Source organism: Sapajus apella, unplaced genomic scaffold (genome assembly GCF_009761245.1).
Source record: "Sapajus apella isolate SASKATOON/1434 unplaced genomic scaffold, GSC_monkey_1.0 scaffold184, whole genome shotgun sequence".
Taxonomy (NCBI): Eukaryota; Metazoa; Chordata; class Mammalia; order Primates; family Cebidae; genus Sapajus; species Sapajus apella.
This window is the reverse complement of record NW_022437124.1, coordinates 967,622-990,925: the sequence shown is the minus strand read 5'-3', so window position 1 is coordinate 990,925 and position 23,304 is coordinate 967,622. Positions and strand designations below refer to the sequence as shown.

The 23,304-nt window shown below is 38.5% G+C and overlaps 1 protein-coding gene across 14 annotated transcripts in view; it reads right to left on the bottom strand.

Annotated features, from left to right (window-relative positions):
- CARMIL1 (capping protein regulator and myosin 1 linker 1) overlaps positions 1-23,304 on the bottom strand; it is a 346,698-nt gene that overhangs the window by 67,137 nt on the left and 256,257 nt on the right. For all 14 annotated transcript variants that reach the window (XM_032268645.1, XM_032268646.1, XM_032268650.1 and 11 more), the window contains 4 exons: positions 18,509-18,637; positions 16,618-16,749; positions 5,411-5,586; positions 2,377-2,464 (listed from right to left, as the gene is read on the bottom strand). In XM_032268645.1, the coding sequence (XP_032124536.1) occupies positions 2,377-2,464; positions 5,411-5,586; positions 16,618-16,749; positions 18,509-18,637 (525 nt within the window). The remainder of the gene's footprint in view (positions 1-2,376; positions 2,465-5,410; positions 5,587-16,617; positions 16,750-18,508; positions 18,638-23,304) is intronic.

Below are 23,304 nucleotides of genomic sequence, written 5' to 3'. Positions count from 1 at the left end.
AATAATCAATACTTTCTGAGTAAGTTCTGTAAGAAAGAACAAAACAAAAAAGTGAAAAATGCAAACTTTCAGTGTAGTGCTCACATGCAGATTTCTGTTAGTACCGTATCTAGTATTTGTGCCGCAAGTAAGCATTTTAAGGGCATTCCTGGAGGTATGGGTTGTCAGTAAACTGTTTCTAAAAACAGTTTATTTTAAAAGAAGACTCTAGGCCAGGTGCGGTGGCTCACACCTGTAATCCCAGCACTTTGGGATGCCGAGGCAGCCAGATCACTTGTGATCAGGAGTTTGAGACCAGCCTGGCCAACATGCATGGTGAAATCCCACTTCTACTAAAAATACAAAAATTAGCTGGGCATGGTAGCACACCCCTGTAGTCCCAGTTACTCAGGAAGCTGAGGCGGAAGAATCACTTGAACCTGGGAGGCGGAGGTTGCAGAAAGCCGAGATTGTGCCACTGCCCTCTGGCCTGGGTGACAGAGCCAGATTCCATCTCTAAATAAATAAATAAATAGGTGGATGCTCTATTGCTTTTGTTTGGACTTATTTAGAAAAAGAAAAGCCTCAGTTAAGACCTCTAAACAATAATGCAGCTCTTCACTGTGCCAGGAAATAGAGAACAGTGTTTCTTACATTCAATGTGGTGGTAAACTGGTTTTTCATATTTCCAATTTAGCACAAACCAATATACTGTTAAAATATTGTAAAAAAGAAAAATGGGAAAAATGACATGTGTTTGGATACTGTGGCCATGTCAAACTGCTCAAGAAGCTACTGGATGCTTCCTCTGGGGAAGCATCCCTTGGTGGGCCACCTCAGGTCCACAGGCAGCATTTGAGCACTGCTGCCAGAGATGTCTGTCTTGTCTTTCAGATTTTAGAAGAGAGTCTTACACATTTTTCTCCAGTGAATTTTTCAAAACACGCATTTTGTCTGCTTCATGTTGAAGCCATTCCTGTTCCTCTCATTCCAGGATTCTCTCGTGTCACCCAACAATTCAATGCCATAAAATTGGTATCTCCATCCCACACAGTTAAGAAAACATTGAAGAATTTTTTTTTTTTTTTTTTTTTTTAAGACAGAGGCCAGGCGTGGTGGCTCATAGCTGTTATCCCACCACTTTGGGAGGCCCAGGCAGGCGGACCTACCTGAGCTCAGGAGTTTGAGGCCAGCCTGGGCAATATGGTGAAACCCTGTCCCTCCTAAGATACAAAAAATTAGCCGGGCGTGGAAGCATGCACCTGTAGTCCCAGCTACTCGGGAGGCTGAGGCAGGAGAATTGCTTTAACTCGGGAGGTGGAGGTTGCAGTGAGCCGAGATCGTGCCATTGCACTCTAGCCTAAGTGACAGAACTTATGTTCTTGCAGGAAACATTGTTATAACTTTCCTACACTGCATCATATTGAGACATAAGATATAACCAGTTATAAAAGTTTCATCTGTGCCTCAAAGGACTTCCTGAACTTTGTGAAACACCGAGTTTCTGATACACTTTTCATATGCACTGATATTGGGAGGTAAAGTCCCCTACCTTGATGCAGAACCAGTCTCTAGATGAAGGAAATATTTTTTCACCTTGGTTATATCCAAGGCACCAGTTGGGCAGTCAGCAACTATCCATCATTAAATTATGCCCATTTTATTCTTGCACTTTCTTTGGCATTCAAATATTTTTATTTTCTCCCTTGTTTTTAGAATAGTCCATTATCAAGTAATCATATCAGAGACCAAGCAACAAAATGAGCAACGACAATTAAAATGTGAATTTCACACCTCAGTCTCAACATCTCTTCCTGAAACTTTTGACCTTTATTATAAATGAACAATAAGATTTCTGGGCCGGGCACGGTAGCTCAAGCCTGTAATCCCAGCACTTTGGGAGGCCGAGGCGGGTGGATCACGAGGTCAAGAGATCGAGACCATCCTGGTCAACATGGTGAAACCCTGTCTCTACTAAAAAAAAAAAATACAAAAAATTAGCTGGGCATGGTGGTGCGTGCCTGTAATCCCAGCTACTCAGGAGGCTGAGGCAGGAGAATTGCCTGAACCCAGGAGGCGGAGGTTGTGGTGAGCCGAGATCATGCCATTGCACTCCAGCCTGGGTAACATGAGTGAAACTCCGCCTCAAAAAAAAAAAAAAAGATTTCTGGATACAATCACTTCTGCTTTCCCCTGCCATTCCCTCTAGAAGTTTTAACATGCTCCAGAATGGCTAGAAGCAACATAGAAGAGAAAGGAGGAAAATCAAGATCACAAACCATAAAGCTGTAACGGTGTGAAATGTACAAAACAAATCACATCCCCACACTGGAAGCCATACTGCGTCACAGCAGAGATGAAACAGGAGGTCCTGCTTGGGATGTGCACAGCACTCACCAGTTTATGATGGCAATGTGAGAGTGCATCCAGGATTTCGTCCACAATTCGATCAGACAGGAAGGAGGCCACTGTCAACTTTACTTCACTATGTGAAAATCAAAAGGACAGAGAAGCATTTTAATTTGTGCAAGGGGAGAAAAAAATTACTCACCTTTACTGCTATACTGATAAGGTCAACTGTGATTCCACTTCTGTCTTTGAAAGTGGAATATAAGAATGTGTGAACAGGACTAAGGATTTCCAAAAATAAATCTTAAACACTGCCATAAACACACAAGTAATAGACTTTCTTTACCAATTTCAACCTGGCTCTGCAATTTCAAAACTCCAGATTTAATGGTGGAAATGATAAACATCTGGATAAAGATGTTTTTAATGGGAACCATATGTCCCATGCGGTGAGGAACAATTCACCCGTTGACATAAAGGAAAACAAACCTGGGCTGGAGTGAATTAAAACAAACCTAGTCTGGTTGTTAAGTCTTAGTTACTGCTTTTAGTGCACTTATCACCCACCCTCTTCACAAGCTTTTCACCAATCAAACGATACCAGACCTGCTTCTGCTTTGACTGGCCACGCTACTTTGAATATTACAAAATCACCTACCCTTATCTTTTATGAAGAAAGGTCACTAAAATTTTCAGTTCTAGTGCCTGTTGCCAGACCTCAGAAAGTTGTTCACATAGCAGAAAGTGCTTTGTTGTTTTTACTAATAAACAGACTCAGTCACTAAGGTTCTGTCAGATGGCTGGTATTTCTGTTTGCATTTTACCAATCTGGGGGTATTCCCAAGAATTCAACTTCCATGTGTGTTCTCAGTCTGAATATCTCAATGCAGATATGTACAAATGTACATTAAGTACAATACATTTAAAAGTGTGAGAGAAATACATACCTGGATTCTAATACTGTCTCATAAGCTAACGTTGGAAATGTATTTGTGTAACATGGAAAAAATCTTGCCAACCTAAAGGCAATAATTTGCATGGAGACTTCTCTGCTCAGGGATATTTCTCAATAGAAGTACTTACTATTGTTTTGCTTACAGTAAAAATTATCATGGGCTAAATATCAAAATACATTTCTTTAAATTCTGCCCCTGAAACAAGGAATTACTAGCTATTTGCTTTTTCTGATACTTCACTATTCCCCAGAGGTATCTACTGATAACACTCACCCAGGTCTCATATTAAAATACAGGTTACTTGGTCCTACCCCAAACTTTCAGAGTCACCTGAAATTTAATTACTTCCCCTGCTTCTCTTTAGGCATGCTTGGAAATTATACTTCCTCATAAAACTATAGGTTCCATAGTTTATCTTTCTCTCCTTCTCTCTGAAAGTGGGGAGCAGTGGTTTACCTGTTTCAAATTGTAGCAACAAAAAGGATAGCGTCTTAAAAATGCATTTCTTTTTTAATATCTCAGGATCATTCTATCATTTTGCTATTGAATATTATATTTCCTTACTGGTTAAGCTTCCAGTTTGCAAAACTTTTAGAGGAAAAGAGTCAACTTAACCTGCCCATGCAAACATGTATATTTTAAGAATGTATGCATACATTTCATTCTATCAATGTTCAGTATAACGCATTGTAAGAGGAGTTAATGGACACAAATTGATTCACTGATGTGTGTTCTATATGGCTCAACTTCCAGAATTTGGCCATTTTCAAAGGAAATGATCCTATCTGACAGAATTTGATACTCAAGCAAAGCTATCAGAATATGATCTATTAGTGGCTGAAACCATTATGAAAGAATAGTGACCAATACATTATTATTATTTTTTAATAAAATTAAATATAAATTTTATTAAGGATTTCAAGTTACATACTTCAAATTTCTAGAATGGAATGGAATCATCATTTTCTCCTTAATATTTAGGCATCTCTGACAAAAAATTCTGAAACCACAAGTTATAAGAATATGTAAGCACACCTAGTTAAGGGCTAGAGTTCATAAAGTCACTAATCTGTGGGGTCCCATAAACCCTCTAGAAGTCTTTTTTAAAATTCCTCACGTCCTTCCAATTGTCTTACAGGTCAGCTGAGTAGGAATTAGGGGCTTAGTAACATAAATTAAAAACCAACCAAACAAACAAAAAAACCCTAAAGAACCAGACCTGAGATTATTCAGTTACTGCAGAATTTCAGTTCTATCATCTGGCTTTAAAGTCATAAGCCTTTGATATCTAGTTAATGATAATACAGTTTATGGTTTCTTTTGTTTTTGACTCATTTTTCTCATGGATTGTCACTTAGCTACATCACTGTGTGTTAGTACCACCACCAGCTCTACAGACAGGGGCTATGATTTCTGCTACATCTAAATCTTTATCAATATTCAAAAATGGTTAAAAGGGAAAATTTAAAAATGTTTCTGAACTTAAGTCTTTAGTTATCTGAAACATTATGCGAATTAGCTGAGCTATAATGTAATTCTGGTGATGGACCAAGAGTTTCTATGTAAAAATTCAGAAAAGTCTATCAGTAATCACAGCTTCTAAATATTTATATCTTGTCGTATTTTTCAAACTTTTCCAAACAGAAATCTACGTAAATACTGCAAAGCCACCATTAATACACAGAACCACCAAAAAAACCCAGAAGGAAAATATGAGGTCAAGGTGGGCCTCTGCCTATTTATAGGCTGTGCATTTGTTCAGCGTATGGTGGTAAAAAGCAGACTGATATCAATCTTCAAGCTAGTGATTTATAAAGGCGACAGATAAACTTCAGAAACAGAAAACAGGGATTACAAACATGTACCCCCTCTTGAATATAAAACCCTTAAACAGAGCACACAATTCTATTTCCTTAAGTAATACAGGCATATACGTGATTGCCTTATTTTGGAAATGTATAAAACCTATGCATTTATGCACAGTTCTATTTATACATAGTTTCTGCCTATTAAACATGCCTAAACACATTATACATGGATACAGCCAACAATAACCCTCTTTACAGCTGCCTCAACTGCATTCACAGAAACTGCAGCTCCTAGGTTTATTAACATTATAAACCTACCTAATTTTGTTAAGGATATCAATTCCAGACTGCTCCAACAGGACATTTTTAACAAAGGTACGTGGAATAGAAATCTTTTCGGTGCTGGCATGAATCAGGTCTTGCCGAATGTGGGCTTTTTTCATCACATTGGGACAAAGATTCTCAGCAGCATCAACCATGGACTCAAGCAACGCCTGCAATGCAGCACAAGTGAAGGGGAGAGATGATGACACTGCAGTAGAAGCGCCTGCCATAAAACTGAAAGGTGGTTATACATGTCACGGAGCCCTCGGAGAGCAGGGCACAAGGGATTCCCAGAGCGCAGCCAAGAATTCTGAGCTGGCCTGGGGTGACTTGCGACTGCTGGATGATCACTGATCTCTGGTAATCACTTTAAATCAGACACTTGGCAGAACCAGGCAAGCTTCACACTGGCATCTGAAATGTTACGGTATGGCAGCTGTACTTAACACCAAGCCAGTAATCAGAAGATTAAAAATTACAAACACCAAGTCTTTATACACCCGCTTACCACAAGAAATTGTTTTCCCTGGTACTAGAAAATAAAGTCACAGATATCCCTAGAAAATAGATTTGAATGCTATTGAGATTTTGAAGATCACAGAAACCCCAAATTAGGGTGAACCATTGAATTGCTCTATCAAAGTGGCCGTCGCAGAAAAATCACAGAAACGACTGCCAACTTTACTCTTTTAAAAGAAACGCTTTAGTGTTAGGTACAATATTAACTATTATGACAACAATAAACAACATGAAAAATAACAGAAACATTAACAGCACTTTAGAGACTGCATTAATAATACCAGTCAAAACACATTCATACAGCACTTCAGACTTCGAAACATGTTTCTGCACATTTTATCCCTCCAACACCTGTGAAGATGGGCAGGGCAGCTATTCATGTGATCACCACCGAAGAACTGAGTTAAGGGAAGTTAAACGATTTGTCTGAGATGGGTGATACGGCTGGGAAGTGTGGAAAAGGCATCAGCGTTAGCGTCAGACCTAAATTTGAAATCTAGCTGAGTGACACTGGACAAAGTTACTGATCTCTCCGTTTTACTTTCCTTGCCCAAAAAATGACAATAAAAAAGTTCTCACCTCATAGGATTATTGAGGATAAAAAATATTACATGTGTTTGTAATGTGTTCCGAAGAGTGTCTAGCACACAGTAAAAGCTCAGTATGTTGCAGGTATTAAAACCTCAATATATCACAGACATTATTATTAATCTGATTTCAAAGACTGTTCCTAATAAGAAGCCTAGTGTTTGAAAGTGAAGTTCGGATCCTATTAATGGTCCAGTGTGAACAAGGCAATGAAGCACTATTATCCAAAGACTAGTACAATGGTCTGTCTGCTCACATATTAAAATGCAAAGCACTATCCCGTGAGTAAAATTTCTCATCGCACTGCAGGATAAGCAGTAGGGTAGCAGGCTGTTTATAAGGATGATGTGGGAAACCAGGAGGGAGGCAGCCATCTGAGAAGTTTCCAAAAGCCTTTCCTATTTTGACAGTGCTCCGTCCCCATTACAATTCTGGTGGAATAATCACCGAATTAGTATATTTTCCAAGAAAGCTCCTATACCAACCATCTGCAAGAGATACAAATAAGTCAGTTTAAGGCAAACTAGTTTCCTCTTTGATAGTGAAATAAGCATATTTTCTTCTAGATGGAATAATAGTCCGGCACTCTTGATACGAACAACCTCAGGTATCAATACTCCGTTTTAATTCTGTCATGTCCTTAAACATAGCAGTTACTTTCTGAAAGGTCTGTCTGCATGACACTGCTAATTCAGTTCGAATGAACTCCAGACCTAAAGAAAAGAGGCCTGGCTTCCAATGTAAACTCTGGCATGAAATTTCTGTGGAATGGTAAATGAGTCGTGTTCAGTGAACAATCTTTGCAGATATCTGCATTCTCATCTGTAAAATTATTTAAGGTCTCTTTCTGCTTCATGCTCACATAACTTTGACCCTATAAAAAGGAATTTTAGCCTGCCTCAGGCATTCAATGAATTCAATAAATATTTTGCAGTTAGTTCCTTACTACCACCGCGATCCCAACAGTACAATACAGCACTGTAAAACTAACTTCATCCAGGATTTCCTCTGATCTACGTAACAACTCTGTAGGTGAAGCGAGACTTTAGATGAGGGCACTGGGGCTCACGGGAGATAAGTGACTTGTCTGAGGTCACTCAGATGGTCACTGGAGTTAGTGAGATGGGGACTCATGCCTTTTGTTTCCTACTCTTGTCTCCTATTCTATCCATCCTCATCTAATGGCCCCAATCAGTGTCCAAAGGAATGTGCCTTTCTTCTCTGCTGCATTACGTATAAGTTTGTTCCCTTGTTCTCTTAGGTAAACAGTATCTAAGGCTGCCAGGGTGAACTCTGTAGCGGCAGGGCTGGGAGAGAGATGAGAGAGGATGGCAGCCTTTCCTTCATGCCCCATGGAGCTCTGCACGCCAGACCCTGTTCAACATCCATCCTTTCAATGGCTTCAAACTGTATTCCAATGAGTGTCAATCAAACGTTTGCCGACAATCACCCATACAATGCGTACGATATAATACACATACAATACAGCCTAGGAAGCCTTTCTACCTGAATATTCTGCCATGGAAAGGTCAGCTGCAACATGCTGTCCTCCCCTCTCCGCTCAAACAGCAACAACGACACCAGTAAAGCCAACCTTTCTTGCTAAGTGCTTCACTGTGAAGAATGGTACCCGACTAGGTGAGAAGTGTGTACGTCTCACTAGACTCCACCTACCTCAACCCCTTTCACCACATCTATCTCCAAACATACTAGATTTATTCCTAGATATTTCCTCAAAAGCAGAAATATGTCAAAATTATCACTCTTTGGCACAGAATAAAACTCCCTGAAGTAGCTGGTAGATGCCGAGCTTGCCAGCCCCATTTCTCGCCATATCTGTGTATTTCCTTTGTAACAATTCATAACCCAATCATAGTTGCAGCTTTCCATATGATTCAGGCTCTGTTTCCATGCTTTGTGCACTGCTTTCTTGGCCTAGATTCCTCCATTTTCCCCTCTGAGCCAGGATAAAACATCTCTACTCCTCTATACTCAGCTCAGTATTTTTCTTTCAGAAGACTCTCTTCCCTACTCTCTTCACACTCCAAGCTCTATTTGATGACGTGCACTCTTTCGGAATGCTGTAACAGCAGGAACCTCAGTGATCAAAAATAAAATAAAATACTCAAGAAGTGATTTTTACCCATTTTTGGGTCAAGACACTCCTTTGAAAATCTAAACGCTCATTCAGAAAAATTTATATGCAATTTTAATAGAATCCTGGTAGTTCCAAGAGCTAGAGTTATCGGACTCCAGAAACAGAGTTTGAACCTGGTGGCAGTTGTGAAGTCCCACCTTACATCCTCAGGGCCTGGCATATTTCTTAAAACATTTAAAAAGTATTACAGGTCCAAGGACTTGCTGAGTATGGGTACTGTATAGTCCATCTTTTCTGTACTAAACTTCAGTGCTACCTGTGTCATTTCTAACATTTGAATATATGCATGGCTCCATTTCTGGGCCCTGTTTTTTTGGGTCATCTACCTCTGCATATTGTTCTAATTATCCTAAGTCTTAACATGTAGCAGAATGAGACTCCCAAGCTTCTTGTTCTTCTTTACATGTGTCTGGGCTATTCTTGAGCACTGCTTTTCCACATGTTTAGAATCAGCTTTGTCAAGTTCTATTAAAAACTTATCAGAATGTCTACTATAATTATCAAATAACAGACAAATTTGGGGAAAAACTGACAACTGTAACAATAACTTTTCCTACCCATAAACATGTCACATATTTTTGTTTTAGAATTTCTTTAAAGTCTCTCAATAAACTTTCTCCATTGAGGCGTTATAGATTGATGTGAATTATTTCCTAGGTGCTTTAGATTTTTGTTACTATTTTATTATTATTATTTTGAGATTAAGTCTCACTCTGCTGCCCAGGATGGAGTGCAATTGGCGTGATCTCAGTTCGCTGTAACCTCCACCTCCCAGCTTCGAGCTATTCTCCTGCCTGCGCCTTCCGCGTAGCTGGGATTACAGGCACCTGCCACCACATCGGGCTAATTTTTTTGTAATTTTTTAGCAGAGATGGGGTTTTGCCATGTTACCCAGGCTGGTCTTAAGCTCCTGACCTCAAGCAATCCACTTCACTTGGCCTCCCAAAGTGCTGGGATTACAGGTGTGAGCCACCACGCCAAGCCCTCCGCTACTATTTAAGATGGTGACTATTTTTAATGACATTTTCAGATGGTGACTATTTTTAACAACATTTTCTAACGAATTGTTGCTCACATAGAGAAACACAAATTTTTTTTTTTTTTTGATACAGGATCTCATTCTACCACCCAGGCTGGAGTGCAGTGGCACAATCATAGCTCACCCCCACCTTGAAGAGCTGGGACTATAGTCACGGGCCACAATGTCCAACTAATTTTTAAAATTTTTGTAGAGACAAGGGCTTGCTGTGTTGTTCAGGCTGGTCTCAAATTCTTTGGTTCAAGTGGTCTTCCAGCCTCAGCCTCCCAAGTGCTGGGATTACAGGTGAGAGCCACCATGCCTGGCCTAATCTTTTACATACTGCTCTACATCTCGAAACCTTATCACACGGATTCAATAACTTACTTGCAGATTCTTTGGGTTTTTTTATGTAGGCCATCATAAAATCTGCAAATTCTATTAATTTTTCTTCCTTTTTAATTTTTACATTTCTCATTTCTTTTGCTTGTTATATTGCACTGCCTAAGACCTTCAGTATAAAGTTGAATAGAAGTGATAATAAACATCTCTGCCTTATTCCTGAATTTAAAGAAAATATTTTCCCCCATTAAAAAAAAAATCTAGACCTACAAAAATTGAAAAAAAAAAAAAGGACAATAAGCATCTATATCCTACTCCTAAAATTTACCAGTTGCAAATAATTTGGAATATTTGTTTCTCCCTCTCTGAAATATCTGAAAGCATGTTGTAGGCATCATGACCCTCACTGCTAACTTCTTAAATGATCTACGTTTAGCTCATTAGTTTTCAGCCTCTCCTCACTTCCAATATTGGTATCTAAAAGTATGTATCTCGCCCTATGTACCGGTTTAGTTGCATCCTACAAGTTCTTATATCACTAATACATTAACGTCAATTCCTTATGTCCTCTAATTTACATTATGGCGTCCCCTTTGATGAGTCAGAAGTAATTTTTAAATTTATAAATATGTGGGGCCTTTTTCTAGTTATCTTTTGTTATTAATTTCTAACTTATTTGAATTGAGACCAGAGAATATGGTCTTTGAAATTGTGCAGATGACCTTTATGACTTCATGAGAATTTTTCATATATATTTCATGAACACCTGAAAAAAATCTGACATTCTCTTTTTGTTGTGCACTGATTGTATAGCTACATTAGATTACAATTGAGATTTTTGTTGTTCAAATCATTGTTGTTCATCATTGTTTTGCTTGATCTATCAATTACGGATAGTTATCTTAAAAGAGCTCTACCACAATGGCAGAGCCAAAAATGGCAAATTCATCCACTTTTCTTTGTCATTTTGTCCACTTATTCATTCATTTATATATGAAGCCATATGATTAGATGCTTATACACTTGAAATTGTTATGTGTTTCTAGAAAACTGGACCATTTGTCACTATTCATGGACATGTTTTCTTTCTAGTGATACCTCTTCTATTGCCATTTGGGTGGGATCAATTCTTCTGGCTTGGAATACAACCTTGTATTGCAGGATATTTAGGATCAATGTCACCTGCCCAAATCAGTCACTATGACACCAAAAATACCCCAACACATTCTACTACTCTTCTAGAAATTCAGTATAACTTTTAGTTTAGAGCCTCTGTTTTAGTGATTATGCTAGAAATTTTAATATGCATATTTTACTTCATGCATAAAGCAACACAGTCCAATAGCACTTTGATATGATAGGAATATCTGTGCTGTCCAATAAGGGAGCCATTAGCCACATGTGGCTACTGAGCCCTTGAAACTGAGAAACTGATTTTTGATTAATTGTAATTTTAATGGCTACATGTTGTAATGGGTAACACAATGGACCATGCAGGTCTAATGCTGAGTTCTTAACACTTCTCTAGAATAAAACTAGGACCCTGGACTGCTTTAACTCTCTTTCTACTAACTTACATACTCACTTTCACTATTTGCTTTTTATTTTATAGGGTGTTAAATATTAATGTCACTGTTTCATGTAACGTTACTATTTACTCATATTTGGACCTTCCCTGCTTGTTAGTCTTCTTGTAGCTCAGACTCCCTTTTCAGATAATTTTTCTTTGTCCTAAAGCATATTCTTAGTGTCTGTTTTATATGTATGTGTGTGTGTGTGTGTGTGTGTGTGTGTGTGTGTGTGTGTGTGTAGTCTAGTGACAGCAAATGACCTCAGTTTTTGCAATGATGAAAATGTTCTCATCTTCATTCATAAAAACTAGGTCCACTAGGTATGTAATTCCAGATTGATGCCTTACGTTCTCTCTAAAGCTTAAAGATATTATTTCATTGTCTTTTAGATTCCATTAACTACTGAGAAGTGAGCTGTCAGTCTTCATATGTCTTTTCTTAAGTAATAAAAAAGAAACTCTCCCTGCCCCCTACCACCAAATAACTCTGGCCTCCTTTTAAGATAAGTAATCTTCAGTGTTCTTCACTTTTCATTACAATCATTCTAGATGTACGTTTGCTTTTCTCTATCCTGCTTTAGGTTTCACTGGGCTTCCTGCATCAGAAGACTCTGGTCTTTAATTCATCTCTGAAATTCCCAGCTGCCATCTCTTCAAATGTTGCCTTCCCCTAGTCTCTATTTTCTTTTTTGGGGGAAATCTAAATTAGGCTTATGTTAAATTTCCTCACTTTTCTTATATAGTCTTTATTTTGTTAGTCTCTCTGTTTGACTACCTTCAGACAACTTGCAATGAACCGGTCCTGTTTTTGAAATATGATAATCCAGTATCATTTTGCCTGTATCTCTCTCTAATGACAGTTATGAGGGTCTATAGTTCTTAACTGTAAAAATAACGAATGGCTCTTAGGAAAGCTGTTTAATATTTGTAAGGTGAATTGGATTAATATCCTTAACATGGCAGCTATGCTCTTATATTCTTGCAGTGAGCCACCGATTTGCAGTTCATTATAAGCAAATACAACTTCTATACTAAAATGCCCTGAAATCTTCCTTTCTTTTGCTTTGGAAAATATAAAGTCTAGAAAAAGGAAAACTCAGAGAACTCTTCTGGCCAAAATGAGTTAATAGTTGACAAAATGCCACCTAAACCCCTCAGGCATCATATCCTAAGTAAAGCTGAAATTTACCAGTGAAGTATTTTACCATTTAAACCTTGAATGAAATCAAGAATTTCCTAGGCCAACACAAACACCCTAGACTTTAAGGCCAGAAGGGAAAAATGAATGTTTCCTCATGTTAAAACATTCAAATCCTACTTGTTCCTCTACTACTACTCCAGGAACAAATGTTAGGATCAAGAGGGGGAAAACAGGAGGCGTGCTGTCATTCCGAAACACCTAAAGCAAGGCCAGTCTACAGGAAACATCACCTCCTTCAAAGAAGACATTTCTCCAGTGTTACAGCTTTATTTTCCACCAGGAAGTATACTAAGAAGGCTGGCTTATCTAGCCATTTGTTTTGCTTTCTGAAATACTTAGAGAGATGGCTTAAAGAGCTATTTGAACTTATTCTCTTCCAATATTCAAAATGTCTCTGACTGGCCATGGTACAGGATGACCAAATATTAAAGCTGAAGTAAATCCCCCTGATTATCATGAGGCCAAGATAATCTTGCAGAAGGAAACTTGATCCAAAAACGTAGGCAACTTGCTTAGAGCACATCTCAGGAAACCCAGGACGCGAATCTAGGCCTGCTAGTTTCCTTTTGTATTCTACCACACCCTATAATAATAATTATTTTCACAAAATAACATTTAAATAAGATAATCCATCGACTTTAGTGCTTGCAAGTGTAACATGTTAAGTTTAGAGAATGTGGGAAATAGAAAAAGGAAAATGTTTAAACAGGGAAATTTGATATAGTGTTGAATTAAATAACAACCACAATAGTTTAATTTAAAACTTAATACTGGTTATATTAAAAATACATTTTCCCTACACAATTTTAAGAAAATCAATGCATTTCGTAGCTTATATAAATAGACAAATGGTAATTTCTTAAAAATAGTAAAAGGTTGTCAACTTGTCATGTAAACTAGAAAAAAATATAAAGAAGTCTATTAAAAGTATCAAAAATGAAAGGTGCATCCAGTTAAAAGAAAATTTTAAAATACATTTAATTAAGAAATTTTGGTTGAGGACTTTCTCCGATTCATTCCAGACGCCCCCAAAGAAAATGAAACTTGAAACTCAGAAGGACTGAGAATAATAAAAACAAGCGAGTAGGGAACAGGAAAAGGCGGGGGATGGTGGGGAGAAAGGCCATTTGGAGGTCGGGGACCTTAGAAATAGTGAGAATGAGAGAAAAGCACACTATGATACTTGCAGATAAGGAGGCAGTGATGAATGGGGAACACTGGCGATGTTTAAAAAGGGGTCAGAGAAATCAACGTCAAAAAATTGTACGAAATGCCTATTTACAGAAGATATTTTGGATCCTAAATATATTTATATTATTTTAGGCTTTTAAAAGTTCAAATGTATTTTACTTCAGAAATTTTCCTTCTACTCTCTCCTAAGAAAGAGACTGGCAAGAGTCCATTTCGACAATTCCATGCAATGAGAAGAAAATGAACAGCAAAGGTATAAGGGATGATTTTTCATTTAGAGCATTTCTGAAACGACAATTAACAGTTTGAAGCTATTTGATAGGAAAGGTTCTGTCACGAGTGTTTTATGTCCATTTAAATTCTAGCCAGTTATCAGAGTATGGAATAAGTTCTTACAAATACTTTAATGAAACAAACTAGGCAATGGATACGAATACATAATTTACAGAAGAAGAAATACAAAGGGAGAACGAAATTACTTGATGCTTCACTGAGTTGTTGAAGAAATCCAAAATACACAAGGAGGCTGGGTGCAGTGGCTCACGCCTGTAATCGCAGCACTTGGGAGGCTGAGGCAGGCAGATCACTGGAGGTCAGGAATTTGAGACCAGCCTGGCCAATATGGTAAAACCCCGTCTCTACTAAAAATGCAAAAATCAGCTTGGCCTGGTGGGCGAGGCCTATAGTCCCAGCTACTTGGGAGGCTGAGGCATGACAGGCGCTTGAACCTGGGAGGCAGAGGCTACAGTGAGCTGAGATTGCACCACTGCACTCCAGCCTGGGTGACAGAGCTAGACTCTGTCTCAATAAACCCACAAACACGCAAACAAAAAGACACAATGAAACTTTTTTTCCCATTACATTGAAAAACATCAAAAGGTTGATAAACTTAGTATTGTTGAAGATGCGGCAAAATCAGCAATTGCCTTCACCAGTGAACAGCGGCAAAATCAGCAATTGCCTTCACCAGTGAACAGCAGCGTGTGAATACATACGAAACTATAATACTATTTGACATAACAATGGGTCAATTACAGAAATTTACCCTAACCAAATTAATCAGAAATTGTAAAATAAATTACGTTGATACAGCTATGCAATGGAATACCACAGAGCCATGAAAAATGATTATTCATTGAGCCGGGCGCAGTGGCTCACACCTGTAATCCCAGCTCTTTGGGAGGCTGAGGTACGTGGATCACCGGAGGTCAGAAGTTCAAGACCAGCCTGACCAATATGGTGACACCCCGTCTTTAAAAATAAAAAAAAAATTTATAAAAGAAAACAAATGATTATTCATCAACCTAGAATTGCATTCATGACATTGTACCAAACAGAAAAAGGTTACCATCCAGTATGTATAGTATGATAACTTATACAAGAAACTGTGTATATAGGCACAAAATGTCGAGAAATTCACTAAGATATTGACAGAGACACCATCTCTGGGATTTCAGGGGATTTTTACTTTCTTTTTTTTTCCTACATGTTAGTATTGTTTAAACATTTCAGGAAGAGAAAGTTTCATTTTTTACATTTAAAAATAAACAACAAAGCCAATTTTGTTTTAAATATGTTATGTGCCATGGAGGATAAAACAAGTTCCATTAGGTAACAAATGGTCTAACCGCAGAACTCCACCATCCACAGTCCTTTTTCTGCCCATCTGTCTCTGCTTAGAATGGATTCAAAACAACCATGATTAAATAAAATAAAAATGACACACGGAGTCCTTCTGTATTACACGCACAGGAAGACAGGGACTTAAACTCCTTAAAAAGAAAATCCCACATTTTCTCCTTCATTAACTTAATTTTCAAAGAGAGTAATTAACGTGCTGCAAAGTTATTAATGAGTTGCACTCCAAACTCCCTATATGCTGCAGCAGTTGTGTTCTCAGAAGAAAACAGGCCAAATAATTATAGAAATTCAGACATAGTTTTTAAAGGCATCTTTGATAGGCAGATTGGAAGTGATGAAAACTTTCTGAATGTGAAATTTATCTAGTGTAGCTGTTTCTTGAAGTTACTTTAAACAAAAGCTGGTCTTAGATTACTCGATTCCCATAAGATTTCAAAAACTTTTTTAACCTTTTTTCAGTCAATCTATAGGCAGGTCTCTGCAACCTTAGGTACCTTGTAATTACATTTAAATACCTTTCCTTAGTCTTTGAAACAGCTCCTTACAAGGATTATTACCTATTTGCCTAGTGGCAGACTCCCCACATAAGCAGGATCTAGACACTGTAAATGTAGTGACTATCATCTTTCCCATTCTCTAAATCAGGTGTTAACAACAGGAGGTACTTTTTCCTGAAGCACACTTCTCTCTCTACCCCCTAATTAAAATCAATCATTTCTTTATCAGTGGCAACCCATCATCTATTAGGTATATTTAGAGGTTTACTGTCAAAAATGAAACTCTTTATGCAAGAAGTCTTTCCAAATTTTATAATGAAGCTGGAAAAGACACAGTATCCAATTTTTACTACAAGTGCATCTTTGCAGCATGCACACATACAAATCTATAAAACACAGACAGCTATGGAATGAAATGCTGTGATACACAGTTAAATCTTAACAATTTCAGTTCCCAAATAACAAACCCCACAAACCTTTAGCTGCTCATCTACTACTCTGGTAACTTCTCCAGCCATTGATTCCAGGGTGTCCTGAATGGGACTGGATAATAAGCTACCGGCTCCCGCGCAAGATGCACCACCAACATGGTATAAATTTGGTAACAACTGTAAGAAAAATGTAAAAATTTACCTCTTTATAACTGAGTAAATATTTTAATAAGCATCAAAGTCATTTCAGAGTGAATGAGAAGGGTGAAGAAATACTGTTAAAGATAATCTCTTCTCAGTCAAAGGCTGTTTGCACAGATTAATAAACTGAGGTTGAGACTATGAGCATTCATTTTTATTCAATGACTCACAGCAACCCTAAGAAACACTAGACTGGGTACCAGGAGACTTTCCCATTGACCACTTCTGTCATTAAACAGCTTTGAAACCACAGGAATAATACACTACCCTCTCACGTCTTAATGTCCTCATCTGGGGTATGAAAGTTGAGTCACTTACTCACAACACTTCTGGCACCAAAAGTGTAGGTGTTTGCCAAACCAGGTCACTCTCCAGTTTTCTGCATACTCCAAATGGGTGTCCTACAAATCTGTTCAATTCACTTCTGACACTATCTACCTGGAGTTTGCCTCACATCCCAAAATTGAGAGACTCACACCCGATTCGGACGCCAGTCCCAGGTCCCAGGTTGTCACTGGTACTTCTAACCAGCCAGCTATAAATTCAAGGGGTTCCCACGAATCCTTCCTCAGCTTCCCAAATTTGCTAAAATGACTTAGAGAACTGAGCAAAGCATTTTAATTATGATTACTGGCTTACTATAAAAGATACAGCTCAGGAGTAGCCAAACAGAAGGAGATGTACGGGGTAAAGTGTGAGGTCGGGGGAGCTTCCACGTCCTGTCTGGGTACACAACCATCCCAGCACACTGATGAGTTCATCAACCCAAAAGTTCTCTGAAGCCTACTATTTAGAGATTTTATGGAGGACCCATTCCGTAGACACGATTGATTAAATCACTGGCCACTGGTGTCCATTCAGTCTCCAGCCCCTCTATATTTCCGGGGGGCCCGGGGGTGGGGTGACACTAATCACATGGCTGGTTCCTCTGGCAACCTCCCCTATCCTGCAGCTATCTAAGGGCTCAGGGAGAGTCATCTCATTAGGATAAACTCTGGTGTGGTGAGAGGGGCTTTTTATTAATAACAAAAGATGCTCTTATCATCTCTGTCACTCAGGAAATTACAGGGGTTTTAGAAGCTCTTCTCAGGAACCAGGAACAAAGACCAAATGTTATAACAAAAGATGCTCCTATCATCCCCATCACCAGGAAATTACAAGGGTTTTAGAAGCTCCATACCAGGAACTGGGAACAAAGGCCAAAATATATTTCTTACTGTATCACAGGAGTATCTGATTGATATACAGGTTCCTCACACCTCATGACATTCAGTGACTGTGTGATTCTAACAGCAGAACCAAACCTAGATCCCCCTTTTTCTGACTCACAGTTAAGTCTTTGCTCTACTAAGTCACACTTTGGGAACCAAAGCCTAATGTGAGAGAAGTTTCCGTTTAGAGATAACAGAGGGGAGTTTCCTGTTATCAGCTTAGAAGCAGAATCACTAAAGGAATTGTTACTCATTTAAATTATAGCTCCCTCTCAGTTACTGAGGGCCCAATCATACCCTCTGAAAATCACACCGGCCCTTTGCTTTTTATTCTATATCTTGATTATGGGCCATCAGCACAGGTACAGAAAGGAGGTCAAGGCTAATTCAGTTCACTTCGCCACTTGTTAGTAAACTCGGAATTAGGTAGAGAGATAAAGAAAGTTGAAACTAGTTTCTAAAACTAAATTTTATAAAACGTTTTTATTATACCAGACTCTCACACTGCCTGAAGTGAAACTCACCGTTCTAGAGTTCTTAGCATCACGCATGAGCCGCTCTGCTGATTTTAAATCTTCCTGGATAGCATCTCCCCCACAATTTCGTAAGGAGTTGAGATGATCTTGTACTTTCACACATATTCTGTCAATCATCTGCTCCAAACCAGAAAAAGGCAAGCATCCAAGTCAGCCCAGTCGATATTCAGATAGAAGGAAACACAGACTTGAACATGAAAAAAACTTCAGCAAACCACAGAAGGCACGAGAATGAAAAAACCAAACCCTTCTAACTGGAATGGTTAAGAATGCCGCTTATAAGCAATTATTAATTTACTTTATGCATGTAACTAACCTTTGGCAACTTTAACCCCAGAAAAAAACTGAAGGCATTTCAGTTCCCTTTCCTGCCTTAGGAAATGCAACATATAGACCAAAAGTGAACACTTCTCGATGATTCAGAGCCGCACTCAGTGACATTTTGCTAGATACTAACTCCTTCATTAACTTTTAGTGAGCACCCTCCATGCGTTAGACAAAGAATTAGGTATTGAGGAAACAGAAAATGTGCAACACTTAGACTGTTGCAAGTCTAAGACTATAAAATGATGTCCAACAGCTAGTTGGTCTCAATATTATAGAAACCAGAACATACCTTAGAAATTGATATTTTAAAAATTGATTCAATTACATCAAGTATTTTTCTTTGTAAATTACGAGCCGCCAAAAAACAAAAGCAAGTTGAGGTTTTATTATATTAACATAGGTAATAATAAAGTCAATATCATCTACTTTCTATTACAATAAGATGCCTCCTCTGCCAAGTTAATTAAACCTAAATTATTCTCAATTGCTTTATGGATATAAAATACAAAACCCAATGGGAGATGGTGGATCCCTTTGGCAGACAAAAAATACTACAGAAAGGTAAGATTATATTCTTCAATATTTGTACTTATACGAAAAAGCATGCAGGAGGCCAAGAAGTCTGAAGAAAAAGATAACCACAATGTGGTTGTAAAAGTGTCTCCAACATTTTCAGCAGAACTGTAGGTTGTCTACTTATTTCATGTTCTTAAAAAAATTATTCATTCTTCAAAGACCTTACATGCCAAGAGTCCCCTTCCATGTGGTAATTCATTTGGCAGAAGGGACAAACGATATTCTTTTTAAGTTAAATTCACACTTCTCGATTTTGAATTATTTGATATCACAACTATAGGAAGACAAAGTCTGTCCTTCTTTCCCTATCAATTTCAAAAAGATAGTGACTTTACACACTAATCAGAGCCCATGTCTATTTGCTGCAGCACTACCATCTCTCTTCCCTTTTTCTTTGTAAAATCGGGTTCATAGTATCTGCCGCGCCTTCTTTACTAGAGTGTTATGAAGACAATTCAGCAAAATAACACCTCTCAAAGCACCTATTACTGATAAAGGGCCAGTAATGCCAAAGTTTATATACAATAAGAACAGCTCCTATTGCTGTAAAATATATTGAGGCTACATAAGTTAATATCTTGAGATCCCTATAGGAAAGGAAAGTTATACGAATATTGCTTCTCACATCAAATTCTCTCTCGGCCTAAAATCCCTAAAATCTAAGATAAGAAAGTTATAATTCCTGCCTATGACTGTAAGCAGAAATCTACAGATATTTTTCTGTATCATACAACGCCCTGCATAGAGCTAACTATAAGTTTTTAAAAATCCTAATTGATACAAATCATAACTGTTCTAACTACTGTATTGATCTGTGCTTCCTGATGCAAAAAGACTCATCAATAATTCATATCTTAACCAAGAATGGATGCCTGATTTCAAGAGACAAATAAATCGCACAGTAAGAAAGAAACTGATATACATTTGGGGTCGCAAAAGGCTAATGTGAGAGGCACGTGAACGAAGCACTATAGAGCTGATCATCATTAATAGAGACCAAGGAGACACTTAAAATGTATGCCCTTAAGCATTCACCAATAAAAATGGTCTTTAAGTAGAACATTTTAAAATGTCATCCAAAAGAAAAATTAAAATTCAGTTCTTCAATTCAAAGAAGACATAAAATCATGTCTCCCAAATTCTTCAGAGCATAGCTCAACAGACCACATTTGGATGCTTTACTGTGAAAGAGCTCAAAGCTCAGAAAAGGTAAACTTAAAGACGACATGGAATGATTACACAGAGTACAAATGGAAAATTTTTTAAAAAGTAAATCAAGGGCTTAATCGGTTGATAATTCATCCCTCAAGAAGATAAATATGAAAAATAAAGAGCTGCTATCTGAAAGGCTACAATCTCTTGGGTTATCCTGTCAGAAGACCTCACAGAAGATGGTTGTGTTAGGGCTGTTTAGTTTACCCTCTCTACTTCACCCTAAGTCTATGGCATTCAGTTTCTTTAAAGCAACACAGAAAAGGTGTTGACTGCCGTAGTTTATGAAGCTCAATTCCTTGCAAGAAAATGCACCCTGTCGTTCCTGGCCATGGTTTTGAGTGTTAATCTGTCTTCTTACATCCTTCCTGCAGGTCCCACGTCTTCCCCTTGAGAATACCCTGCACAAGCACACGCTGTCTTCCAGTGACAGTCTTGCACGTATTTAAACACACCTAGCTTTTTGTCCTGAACCTTCTTTTCTTCAGGTTTAACACTCCTATCTCCTTTTCCCATGTCTACACTGACATAGTTGTGCAGTTCTTGACCTCCTTTTCCACAGGTCACTTCTGCATCTGTCTTCTACCTAGACCCCCACGAAGTCTGCCTTCCTCAGCGAAATGAACTGTAACACAAGAGTGGACTGGTAAGCACAGAGCTGAGCTGAACACAGCTATCGTCTTCCTTACTATAGAAAGCATACCTTCGTTAATACGGTACAAGTCAAAACGGCTCCTTTAGCAACCACGTCACACCACTAACTCATATCAACACTTGCTGGTGACTACCTAGGCTTTTTCAAGTATACGGGGCTATTGAACCCATGTGTAAGAATGACAACCATTAGCAATAAATGCCATCTGTGGTTGCTCACAAGCTGATACAACTGTCCTTAGTTCCAGCAAACGGCTTATTCATATAAAATGTTATCATTCTCCACATCTGTTTCTTCATTCCATTCAAGAGAAATTACTGAACACCTGGCACAGAGGAGCTACAGTCTTGAAAAAGATGACCCCGTGTCTTGGAGCAACTTAAAAACACAGACGTGGGAAGAAATATTCACAGATAACAGTAGCACAGACAGAAAGTGCTACACAATATCCACAAGGACATGAGCGTTTTATTTCCTTCACTGCTGAATCCCTACTTCTCATGATAGTGGCTGCCATATCTTAGCCCTTTACAACTGTTTACTCAATGACAAAAGATAAAAACTTTAAAAAATTTTTAGCCGGGCCGGGCGCGGTGGCTCACGCCTGTAATCCCAGCACTTTGGGAGGCTGAGGCGGGTGGATCACGAGGTCAAGAGATCGAGACCATCCTGGTCAACATGGTGAAACCCCGTCTCTACTAAAAATACAAAAAATTAGCTGGGCATGGTGGCGCGTGCCTGGGATCCCAGCTACTCAGGAGGCTGAGGCAGGAGAATTGCCTGAACCCAGGAGGTGGAGGTTGCGGTGAGCCGAGATCGCGCCATTGCACTTCAGCCTGGGTAACAAGAGTGAAACTCCATCTCAAAAAAAAAAAAAAAAAAAAAAAAAAAAAAAAAATTTAGCCAAAAGAAGAATCATACCTAGCTGAGGTCAAAAATAACTTTTTTTTTTTTTTTTTTTTAAGCTGAGTCCTGAAAGATTTCTCCAGATTGAGAAAACAGAAGGGATTGTTGAACAAAATAATGAACCCAAGCAGTGGTACATCCAGACACTGTGACTCCTATCTCCTGGTTATGAGCAGAGGCACTTCATAGTGGGAGATCAGATTGTAACGATGGGTAAATGCAGGAAACTATTAGCACTCCAGTGCAGGCAACGAGGTTAAACACAGTGTCCAGGGCTCAGAGCGCCCAGCTCTTCCCCACAACTGTAAGCTCCAGAAATCCCTTACCCCATAAACACTCATGGTGGCTCAGCTTCCCTGATACAAAGGACATGGGCTACGGAAAGCAGGAAGAGACATGCAAGAAGAAAAAAGTAGTTCTTGTGTAAAAAAAAAGATGTGGAAGGGGGTTAGTAAAAAGACCTTAGCAAGAGGACTGGTAGTATAAATAGAAACAAGAGTATCTTTTGCAGCCAATGAGGGTGTAGTGGGCACTGGATGGAGGAAACAAATGAAGAGTTCAAGATGACTCCAAAGGTTCAACCCTCAGTGAAGGATGGTATCCCTGAAAGAAACGGCAAAATCAAGAGTTCAAAAGGATGAGTCTGGTCTTAAACACTGATATCTCAGAAGGCCAAAGGGGTGGAGATGCTGAAAAAATAACTGGGAAGACAAGACTCTCTAGAAAGAAACAGGGACTGAATGGTTAGATCCAGGACTCATACAGATGAAAGAGTTAAAAGAGAAGTAGAGTAAATAGCCAAAGGAAAAGAACACTAAGTACAAAGCTTTGAAAAAAAAAAAAAGTGCTGCACTGGGGGTATGAAAGAGAAAGAGATGCGTAGAAAGCAGAAGGTAAGACAAGAGTGGCAGTGGACATTCAGAACACCACACTGTCAGATGAACTAAGAAGTGAGTTTTAAGAAAGATGAAACGGTCCATAATAACGATGGTAATTGTGATAATGAAAATAACAGCCAAAAAAGCCGCTCATGTTTACTGGTAAGAAGCCAAATACTTTTCCAGCATTATCTCAGTTACCCTTTTTTTTTTTCTTTTTTTTTTTTTTT